Here is a 12,060-nt window from a genome sequence, read left to right as displayed (position 1 = left end):
TCCAATATTTGTCTCACACTGTACCAAAGATCATTTGAAGACTCCAATATTTGTCTCACACTGTACCAAAGATCATTTGAAGACTCCAATATTTGTCTCACACTGTACCAAAGATCATTTGAAGACTCCAATATTTGTCTCACACTGTACCAAAGATCATTTGAAGACTCCAATATTTGTCTCACACTGTACCAAAGATCATTTGAAGACTCCAATATTTGTCTCACACTGTACCAAAGATCATTTGAAGACTCCAATATTTGTCTCACACTGTACCAAAGATCATTTGAAGACTCCAATATTTGTCTCACACTGTACCAAAGATCATTTGAAGACTCCAATATTTGTCTCACACTGTACCAAAGATCATTTGAAGACTCCAATATTTGTCTCACACTGTACCAAAGATCATTTGAAGACTCCAATATTTGTCTCACACTGTACCAAAGATCATTTGAAGACTCCAATATTTGTCTCACACTGTACCAAAGATCATTTGAAGACTCCAATATTTGTCTCACACTGTACCAAAGATCATTTGAAGACTCCAATATTTGTCTCACACTGTACCAAAGATCATTTGAAGACTCCAATATTTGTCTCACACTGTACCAAAGATCATTTGAAGACTCCAATATTTGTCTCACACTGTACCAAAGATCATTTGAAGACTCCAATATTTGTCTCACACTGTACCAAAGATCATTTGAAGACTCCAATATTTGTCTCACACTGTACCAAAGATCATTTGAAGACTCCAATATTTGTCTCACACTGTACCAAAGATCATTTGAAGACTCCAATATTTGTCTCACACTGTACCAAAGATCATTTGAAGACTCCAATATTTGTCTCACACTGTACCAAAGATCATTTGAAGACTCCAATATTTGTCTCACACTGTACCAAAGATCATTTGAAGACTCCAATATTTGTCTCACACTGTACCAAAGATCATTTGAAGACTCCAATATTTGTCTCACACTGTACCAAAGATCATTTGAAGACTCCAATATTTGTCTCACACTGTACCAAAGATCATTTGAAGACTCCAATATTTGTCTCACACTGTACCAAAGATCATTTGAAGACTCCAATATTTGTCTCACACTGTACCAAAGATCATTTGAAGACTCCAATATTTGTCTCACACTGTACCAAAGATCATTTGAAGACTCCAATATTTGTCTCACACTGTACCAAAGATCATTTGAAGACTCCAATATTTGTCTCACACTGTACCAAAGATCATTTGAAGACTCCAATATTTGTCTCACACTGTACCAAAGATCATTTGAAGACTCCAATATTTGTCTCACACTGTACCAAAGATCATTTGAAGACTCCAATATTTGTCTCACACTGTACCAAAGATCATTTGAAGACTCCAATATTTGTCTCACACTGTACCAAAGATCATTTGAAGACTCCAATATTTGTCTCACACTGTACCAAAGATCATTTGAAGACTCCAATATTTGTCTCACACTGTACCAAAGATCATTTGAAGACTCCAATATTTGTCTCACACTGTACCAAAGATCATTTGAAGACTCCAATATTTGTCTCACACTGTACCAAAGATCATTTGAAGACTCCAATATTTGTCTCACACTGTACCAAAGATCATTTGAAGTCTCCAATATTTGTCTCACCGGCTACAGCGGCCGGTCGATCCAAGACTCGCTGTGTAGATCTATAAGTTGATCGTTAAATGTACGCACCCAATTAGCCGCGTGGCGTGGCGTGGCTGTGCCAGATACGACATCACTTACCTGTGGGATGCTACACTCGCCATGGTACGTCTGTCTACACCCGCATTTTTCAATGTTTCAAGATCTACCTAACATTTGGATAACATATTCCTTTAGGATAATTATGTGGATGCTTCCTGGGACTTTCAGTGGTGTTTCTATTTGTACCATTTAGTTGTTTAAGCTTCTATCATTTAGTTGTTTAAACTTGTATCATTAAGTTCTCTCAACTTGTATCATTTAGTTCTCTCAACTTGTATCATTTAGTTGTCTCAACTTGTATCATTTAGTTGTCTCAACTTGTATCATTTAGTTGTCTCAACTTGTATCATTTAGTTGTCTCAACTTGTATCATTTAGTTGTCTCAACTTGTATCATTTAGTTGTCTCAACTTGTATCATTTAGTTGTCTCAACTTGTATCATTTAGTTGTCTCAACTTGTATCATGTAGTTGTCTCAACTTGTATCATTTAGTTGTTTAAACTTGTATCATTTAGCTGTCTCAATTTGTATCATTTAGCTGTCTCAATTTGTATCATTCAGTTGTTTAAACTTGTATCATGCAGTTGTCTCAACTTGTATCATTCAGTTGTTTAAACTTGTATCATTTAGTTGTCTCAACTTGTATCATTCAGTTGTTTAAACTTGTTTCATTCAGTTGTCTCAACTTGTATCATTCAGTTGTTTAAGCTTGTATCATTTAGTTGTCTCAATTTGTATAATTTAGTTGTCTCAACTTGTATCATTTAGTTGTCTCAACTTGCACCATTCAGTTGTTTAAATTTGTATCATTCAGTTGTTTAAACTTGTATCATTCAATGAAGTTGGGAATTAGAATTAGACTTTGGTTTTTAATGTGTATACAAGACATCTAAGAATTAAAAATAGACATTAAAAAATAAAAACATCAAACCAGCCAAATTTTATCTACATTTTAAACACACCATTGGTTTAACACAACCTTTAAACGTCGTTAGTTAAACACACATGCGATGAGTTTCAAAACTAAATAGTGGGGACGTGTTGAATAATGTGAAGCATTTCTTAACGTTTGAATCTGTAGCATCGCTGCGCTTGTTTCAGTCTTTAAAATGAGGTCAACGCTCCTCAAATGATGAGTAAAAGACGTCATCTCGATCGATTCCGGGGACGAAGGAATCTGCCTTGAGCGTGCTAGTTACATAAAGTGCAATTTTTAACTTGTCGATTTAATTCAGAGAACACGCGGGGGGTTGGGAAGGGGGGGGGGGGAGGGCATTGATTACTCACATTTCATCACGTGCATGAGATACGTGCTCACTTCTACACACCTCCAACCGTTTACGTTTAGAACACCTCCAACCGTTTACATTTAGAACACACCTCCAACCGTTTACGTTTAGAACACACCTCCAACCGTTTACGTTTAGAACACACCTCCAACCGTTTACGTTTAGAACACACCTCCAAACGTTTACTTTTAGAACACACCTCCAACCGTTTACGTTTAGAACACACCTCCAACCGTTTACGTTTAGAACACACCTCCAACCGTTTACGTTTAGAACACACCTCCAAACGTTTACTTTTAGAACACACCTCCAACCGTTTACTTTTAGAACACAACTCCAACCATTTACTTTTAGAACACAACTCCAACCGTTTACTTTTAGAACACACCTCCAACCGTTTACTTTTAGAACACAACTCCAACCATTTACTTTTAGAACACCTCCAAACATTTACTTTTAGAACACACCTCCAACCGTTTACTTTTAGAACACACCTCCAACCGTTTACTTTTAGAATACACCTCCAACCGTTTACTTTTAGAACACAACTCCAACCATTTACTTTTAGAACACAACTCCAACCATTTACTTTTAGAACACCTCCAAACATTTACTTTTAGAACACACCTCCAACCGTTTACTTTTAGAACACACCTCCAACCATTTACTTTTGGAACACCTCCAAACATTTACTTTTAGAACACACCTCCAACCGTTTACTTTTAGAACACACCTCCAACCATTTACTTTTAGAACACCTCCAAACATTTACTTTTAGAACACACCTCCAACCGTTTACTTTTAGAACACCTCCAACCGTTTACTTTTAGAATACACATCCAACCGTTTACTTTTAGAATACACATCCAACCGTTTACTTTTAGAATACACATTCAACCATTTACTTTTAGAATACACATCCAACCATTTACTTTTAGAACACACCTCCAACCGTTTACTTTTAGAACACACCTCCAACCGTTTACTTTTAGAATACACATCCAACCGTTTACTTTTAGAATACACATTCAACCATTTACTTTTAGAACACACTCCAACCGTTTACTTTTAGAACACACCTCCAACCGTTTACTTTTAGAACACACCTCCAACCGTTTACTTTTAGAACACACCTCCAACCGTTTACTTTTAGAACACACCTCCAACCGTTTACTTTTAGAACACACCTCCAACCGTTTACTTTTAGAACACAACTCCAACCATTTACTTTTAGAACACCTCCAACCGTTTACTTTTAGAATACACATCCAACCGTTTACTTTTAGAATACACATCCAACCTTTTTCTTTTAGAATACACATCCAACCGTTTACTTTTAGAATACACATTCAACCGTTTACTTTTAGGATACACATCCTACCGTTTACTTTTAGAATACATATCCAACCGTTTTTTTTAGAATACACCTCCAACCATTTACTTTTAGAATACACATCCAACCGTTTACTTTTAGAATACACATCCAACCGTTTACGTTTAGAATACACATCTAACCATTTACTTTTAGAATACACATCCAACCGTTTACTTTTAGAACACACCTCCAACCGTTTACTTTTAGAACACACCTCCAACCGTTTAATTTTAGAACACATCTCCAACCGTTTACTTTTAGAATACACATCCAACCGTTTACTTTTAGAATACACATTCAACCATTTACTTTTAGAACACACCTCCAACCGTTTACTTTTAGAACACACCTCCGACCGTTTACTTTTAGAACACACCTCCAACCGTTTACTTTTAGAACACACCTCCGACCGTTTACTTTTAGAACACAACTCCAACCATTTACTTTTAGAACACCTCCAAACATTTATTTTTAGAACACACCTCCAACCGTTTACTTTTAGAATACACATCCAACCGTTTACTTTTAGAATACACATTCAACCATTTACTTTTAGAACACACCTCCAACCGTTTACTTTTAGAACACAACTCCAACCATTTACTTTTAGAACACCTCCAACCGTTTACCTTTAGAACACACCTCCAACCGTTTACTTTTAGAACACAACTCCAACCATTTACTTTTAGAACACCTCCAACCGTTTACTTTTAGAATACACATCCAACCGTTTACTTTTAGAATACACATCCAACCGTTTACTTTTAGAATACACATTCAACCGTTTACTTTTAGAATACACATCCTACCGTTTACTTTTAGAACACACCTCCAACCGTTTACTTTTAGAACACACCTCCAACCATTTACTTTAAGAACACCTCCAAACATTTACTTTTAGAACACACCTCCAACCGTTTACTTTTAGAACACACCTCCAACCGTTTACTTTTAGAATACACATCCAACCGTTTACTTTTAGAATACACATCCAACCATTTACTTTTAGAATACACATTCAACCGTTTACTTTTAGAATACACATTCAACCATTTACTTTTAGAACACACCTCCAACCGTTTACTTTTAGAACACACCTCCGACCGTTTACTTTTAGAACACACCTCCAACCGTTTACTTTTAGAACACACCTCCGACCGTTTACTTTTAGAACACAACTCCAACCATTTACTTTTAGAACACCTCCAAACATTTATTTTTAGAACACACCTCCAACCGTTTACTTTTAGAATACACATCCAACCGTTTACTTTTAGAATACACATTCAACCATTTACTTTTAGAACACACCTCCAACCGTTTACTTTTAGAACACAACTCCAACCATTTACTTTTAGAACACCTCCAACCGTTTACCTTTAGAACACACCTCCAACCGTTTACTTTTAGAACACAACTCCAACCATTTACTTTTAGAACACCTCCAACCGTTTACTTTTAGAATACACATCCAACCGTTTACTTTTAGAATACACATCCAACCGTTTACTTTTAGAATACACATTCAACCGTTTACTTTTAGAATACACATCCTACCGTTTACTTTTAGAACACACCTCCAACCGTTTACTTTTAGAACACACCTCCAACCATTTACTTTAAGAACACCTCCAAACATTTACTTTTAGAACACACCTCCAACCGTTTACTTTTAGAACACACCTCCAACCGTTTACTTTTAGAATACACATCCAACCGTTTACTTTTAGAATACACATCCAACCATTTACTTTTAGAATACACATTCAACCGTTAATTTTAGAATACACATCCGACCGTTTCCTTTTAGAATACATATCCAACCGTTTTTTTTAGAATACACCTCCAACCATTTACTTTTAGAATACACATCCAACCGTTTACTTTTAGAATACACATCCAACCGTTTACTTTTAGAATACACATCTAACCATTTACTTTTAGAATACACATCCAACCATTTACTTTTAGAACACCTCCAAACATTTACTTTTAGAACACACCTCCAACCGTTTACTTTTAGAATACACATCCAACCGTTTACTTTTAGAATACACATCCAACCATTTACTTTTAGAATACACATTCAACCGTTATTTTTAGAATACACATCCAACCGTTTACTTTTAGAATACATATCCAACCGTTTTTTTTTAGAATACACCTCCAACCATTTACTTTTAGAATACACATCCAACCGTTTACTTTTAGAATACACATCCAACCGTTTACTTTTAGAATACACATCTAACCATTTACTTTTAGAATACACCTCCAACCGTTTACTTTTAGAACACAACTCCAACCATTTACTTTTAGAACACCTTCAAACATTTACTTTTAGAACACACCTCCAACCGTTTACTTTTAGAATACACATTCAACCGTTTACTTTTAGAATACACATCCAACCGTTTACTTTTAGAATACACATCCAACCGTTTACTTTTAGAATACACATCTAACCCTTTACTTTTAGAATACACATCCAACCGTTTACTTTTAGAATACACCTCCAAATATTTACTTTTAGAATACACAGTTCACTCCTAAGTCACACTGTTTTACCGAAATTTTATTAATGCGGTGGTTAGTGCTAGGGTTTAGGATTAGAGATAGTGTGATGGCTAGGGTTAGTGTTAAGGCGAGGGTTAGGGTTTGGGGTTAGGGTTAGGGTTAAGGGTATGGTTGAGGTTATGATAAGTACACTTCTTTTAGGTATTCTTTTCTTGAAACAAAGCACGCTAATGGGTTATCAATTCTCTCTCTCTCTCTCGCAACATTTTTAGGCAATGTGATCAGTTTGTTTAGCGATATATAGAGAATTTAAAGATACGGACGTTTCTTGAAAATAATATGGGGGGATGTTATAAATGTATAAACTAAATTTTTTGTCCAGGGGGTTTATGTCGGGGGGTTTATATCCATTATATCGCGGGGGGTTTTTGTCCAGGGGGGTTTATATCCAGAGCGTTTTTGACCGGGAGCCATTCGAATGTAGAAACACATATTAAATATGCAGCCGAAAAAGTTGTTATTGTCATGACAAGAACGCAATAAACAATTACGTCACATGCCACATGTTTAAACTAAGGAAAGTACACAAATACTAATGGTGTCATCTTCCAATTTTAGAAGATCTACTTCTCAAGACGTACGCTATGAAATTTATACAATTTTCTAGGCCAAAAGTAATACAAATTTAAAAAATAACACGAATACTATTGAACAGCCGAGTTTTTAACGGAATCATTTATGCCGTTTAATCAATGTGCGTTTAATATGGTGTTGTGTTGACTAATTATGTAAATAATTTGGTTTTTCTAATAGATATTAGCAGACTATGTTATTTTAAATGTGTCGGATTTTTAGCTTTTTATTTAATTCACGTGGGTACCGACGTGAATACTGACGGGTAGTGGTTTAGAAAACCCTAACCCAAGTGCAATGTACCAACAAGTTTTTTGTTTTTCTGTATGACGTCATAACCTGACGTGTGTCTAGTTTAGGGATGCTGCTTGGGTTATGGTTAGGGTTGCTGCTTGGGTTAGGGTTGCTGCTTGGGTTAGGGTTGCTGCTTGGGTTAGGGTTAGGGTTGCTGCTTGGGTTATGGTTAGGGTTAGGGTTAGGGTTGCTGCTTGGGTTATGGTTAGGGTTGCTGCTTGGGTTAGGGTTGCTGCTTGGGTTAGGGTTGCTGCTTGGGTTAGGGTTAGGGTTGCTGCTTGGGTTAGGGTTAGGGTTGCTGCTTGGGTTATGGTTAGGGTTGCTGCTTGGGTTAGGGTTAGGGTTGCTGCTTGGGTTAGGGTTAGGGTTGCTGCTAGGGTTAGGGTTGCTGCTTGGGTTATGGTTAGGGTTGCTGCTTGGGTTATGGTTAGGGTTGCTGCTTGGGTTAGGGTTAGGGTTGCTGCTAGGGTTAGGGTTGCTGCTTGGGTTATGGTTAGGGTTGCTGCTTGGGTTATGGTTAGGGTTGCTGCTTGGGTTATGGTTAGGGTTGCTGCTTGGGTTATGGTTGCTGCTTGGGTTATGGTTAGGGTTGCTGCTTGGGTTAGGGTTAGGGTTGCTGCTTGGGTTAGGGTTAGGGTTGCTGCTTGGGTTATGGTTAGGGTTGCTGCTTGGGTTATGGTTAGGGTTGCTGCTTGGGTTAGGATTAGGGTTGCTGCTTGGGTTAGGGTTGCTGCTTGGGTTAGGGTTGCTGCTTGGGTTAGGATTAGGGTTGCTGCTTGGGTTATGGTTATGGTTGCTGCTTGGGTTATGGTTAGGGTTGCTGCTTGGGTTAGGGTTGCTGCTTGGGTTAGGGTTAGGGTTGCTGCTTGGGTTAGGGTTGCTGCTTGGGTTAGGGTTAGGGTTGCTGCTTGGGTTATGGTTAGGGTTGCTGCTTGGGTTATGGTTAGGGTTGCTACTTGGGTTAGGGTTGCTGCTTGGGTTAGGGTTGCTGCTTGGGTTAGGGTTAGGGTTGCTGCTTGGGTTATGGTTAGGGTTGCTGCTTGGGTTAGGGTTGCTGCTTGGGTTATGGTTGCTGCTTGGGTTAGGGTTGCTGCTTGGGTTATGGTTAGGGTTGCTGCTTGGGTTAGGGTTGCTGCTTGGGTTATGGTTAGGGTTACTGCTTGGGTTAGGGTTGCTGCTTGGGTTAGGGTTGCTGCTTGGGTTAGGGTTAGGGTTGCTGCTTGGGTTATGGTTAGGGTTGCTGCTTGGGTTAGGGTTGCTGCTTGGGTTAGGGTTGCTGCTTGGGTTAGGGTTAGGGTTGCTGCTTGGGTTATGGTTAGGGTTAGGGTTAGGGTTGCTGCTTGGGTTAGGGTTAGGGTTGCTGCTTGGGTTATGGTTAGGGTTGCTGCTTGGGTTATGGTTAGGGTTGCTGCTTGGGTTATGGTTAGGGTTGCTGCTTGGATTATGGTTAGGGTTGCTGCTTGGGTTATGGTTAGGGTTGTTGCTTGGGTTATGGTTAGGGTTGCTGCTTGGGTTAGGGTTAGGGTTGCTGCTTGGGTTAGGGTTGCTGCTTGGGTTATGGTTGCTGCTTGGGTTAGGGTTGCTGCTTGGGTTATGGTTAGGGTTGCTGCTTGGGTTAGGGTTGCTGCTTGGGTTATGGTTAGGGTTGCTGCTTGGGTTAGGGTTGCTGCTTGGGTTATGGTTAGGGTTGCTGCTTGGGTTAGGGTTGCTGCTTGGGTTAGGGTTGCTGCTTGGGTTAGGGTTGCTGCTTGGGTTATGGTTAGGGTTGCTGCTTGGGTTAGGGTTGCTGCTTTGGTTAGGGTTGCTGCTAGGGTTAGGGTTGCTGCTTGGGTTATGGTTAGGGTTGCTGCTAGGGTTAGGGTTGCTGCTTGGGTTATGGTTAGGGTTGCTGCTTGGGTTATGTTTAGGGTTGCTGCTTGGGTTAGGGTTAGGGTTGCTGCTTGGGTTATGTTTAGGGTTGCTGCTTGGGTTAGGGTTAGGGTTGCTGCTTGGGTTAGGGTTAGGGTTGCTGCTTGGGTTATGGTTAGGGTTGCTGCTAGGGTTAGGGTTGCTGCTTGGGTTATGGTTAGGGTTGCTGCTTGGGTTAGGGTTAGGGTTGCTGCTTGGGTTAGGGTTAGGGTTGCTGCTTGGGTTATGTTTAGGGTTGCTGCTTGGGTTAGGGTTAGGGTTGCTGCTTGGGTTATGGTTAGGGTTGCTGCTTGGGTTATGGTTAGGGTTGCTGCTTGGGTTATGGTTAGGGTTGCTGCTTGGGTTATGGTTAGGGTTGCTGCTTGGGTTAGGGTTAGGGTTGCTGCTTGGGTTAGGGTTGCTGCTTGGGTTAGGGTTGCTGCTTTGGTTAGGGTTGCTGCTTGGGTTAGGGTTGCTGCTTGGGTTATGGTTAGGGTTGCTGCTTGGGTTAGGGTTAGGGTTGCTGCTTGGGTTATGGTTAGGGTTGCTGCTTGGGTTATGGTTAGGGTTGCTGCTTGGGTTAGGGTTAGGGTTGCTGCTTGGGTTAGGGTTGCTGCTTGGGTTAGGGTTGCTGCTTGGGTTATGTTTAGGGTTGCTGCTTGGGTTATGGTTAGGGTTGCTGATTGGGTTAGGGTTAGGGTTGCTGCTTGGGTTAGGGTTAGGGTTGCTGCTTGGGTTAGGGTTGCTGCTTGGGTTATGGTTAGGGTTGCTGCTTGGGTTATGGTTATGGTTGCTGCTTGGGTTATGGTTAGGGTTGCTGCTTGGGTTAGGGTTGCTGCTTGGGTTATGGTTAGGGTTGCTGCTTGGGTTAGGGTTGCTGCTTGGGTTATGGTTAGGGTTGCTGCTTGGGTTATGGTTAGGGTTGCTGCTTGGGTTAGGGTTGCTGCTTGGGTTAGGGTTAGGGTTGCTGCTTGGGTTAGGGTTAGGGTTGCTGCTTGGGTTAGGGTTAGGGTTGCTGCTAGGGTTAGGGTTGCTGCTTGGGTTATGGTTAGGGTTGCTGCTTGGGTTAGGGTTGCTGCTTGGGTTAGGGTTAGGGTTGCTGCTTGGGTTATGGTTAGGGTTGCTGCTTGGGTTAGGGTTGCTGCTTGGGTTAGGGTTAGGGTTGCTGCTTGGGTTATGGTTAGGGTTGCTGCTTGGGTTATGGTTAGGGTTGCTGCTTGGGTTAGGGTTAGGGTTGCTGCTTGGGTTAGGGTTGCTGCTTGGGTTAGGGTTGCTGCTTTGGTTAGGGTTGCTGCTTGGGTTAGGGTTGCTGCTTGGGTTATGGTTAGGGTTGCTGCTTGGGTTAGGGTTAGGGTTGCTGCTTGGGTTATGGTTAGGGTTGCTGCTTGGGTTATGGTTAGGGTTGCTGCTTGGGTTAGGGTTAGGGTTGCTGCTTGGGTTAGGGTTGCTGCTTGGGTTAGGGTTGCTGCTTGGGTTATGTTTAGGGTTGCTGCTTGGGTTATGGTTAGGGTTGCTGCTTGGGTTAGGGTTAGGGTTGCTGCTTGGGTTAGGGTTAGGGTTGCTGCTTGGGTTAGGGTTGCTGCTTGGGTTATGGTTAGGGTTGCTGCTTGGGTTATGGTTATGGTTGCTGCTTGGGTTATGGTTAGGGTTGCTGCTTGGGTTAGGGTTGCTGCTTGGGTTATGGTTAGGGTTGCTGCTTGGGTTAGGGTTGCTGCTTGGGTTATGGTTAGGGTTGCTGCTTGGGTTATGGTTAGGGTTGCTGCTTGGGTTAGGGTTGCTGCTTGGGTTAGGGTTAGGGTTGCTGCTTGGGTTAGGGTTAGGGTTGCTGCTTGGGTTAGGGTTAAGGTTGCTGCTAGGGTTAGGGTTAGGGTTGCTGCTTGGGTTAGGGTTGCTGCTTGGGTTATGGTTAGGGTTGCTGCTTGGGTTAGGGTTGCTGCTTGGGTTAGGGTTGCTGCTTGGGTTAGGGTTAGGGTTGCTGCTTGGGTTATGGTTAGGGTTGCTGCTTGGGTTAGGGTTGCTGCTTGGGTTAGGGTTAGGGTTGCTGCTTGGGTTATGGTTAGGGTTGCTGCTTGGGTTAGGGTTGCTTCTTGGGTTATGGTTAGGGTTGCTGCTTGGGTTAGGGTTGCTGCTTGGGTTATGGTTAGGGTTGCTGCTTGGGTTATGGTTAGGGTTGCTGCTTGGGTTAGGGTTAGGGTTGCTGCTTGGGTTAGGGTTAGGTTTGCTGCTTGGGTTAGGGCTGCTGCTTGGGTTATGGTTAGGGTTGCTGCTTGGGTTATGGTTAGGGTTGCTGCTTGGGTTAGGGTTAGGGTTGCTGCTTGGGTTATGGTTA

The 12,060-nt window shown here is 41.3% G+C and overlaps 1 protein-coding gene across 3 annotated transcripts in view; it reads left to right on the top strand.

The window, feature by feature from the left end:
- LOC131936715 (potassium voltage-gated channel subfamily H member 7) overlaps nt 1–12,060 on the top strand; it is a 115,630-nt gene that overhangs the window by 22,193 nt on the left and 81,377 nt on the right. The window contains exon 1 of one of the 3 annotated variants that reach the window (XM_059293772.1): nt 1,738–1,799. The exons of the other annotated variants lie outside the window; for them this stretch is intronic. Coding sequence (XP_059149755.1) covers nt 1,797–1,799 — 3 coding nt within the window. The 5' untranslated portion in view covers nt 1,738–1,796. Of the gene's footprint in view, nt 1–1,737; nt 1,800–12,060 lie in introns of those variants that run through there. 3 annotated transcript variants of the gene reach the window in all.

This window comes from Physella acuta, unplaced genomic scaffold (genome assembly GCF_028476545.2).
Source record: "Physella acuta isolate Inbredline_101_S28 unplaced genomic scaffold, ASM2847654v3 ptg000186l, whole genome shotgun sequence".
NCBI lineage: Eukaryota > Metazoa > Mollusca > Gastropoda > Physidae > Physella > Physella acuta.
The sequence above is the reverse complement of the archived record's forward strand: the minus strand, read 5'-3'. Positions and strand labels throughout refer to the sequence as shown.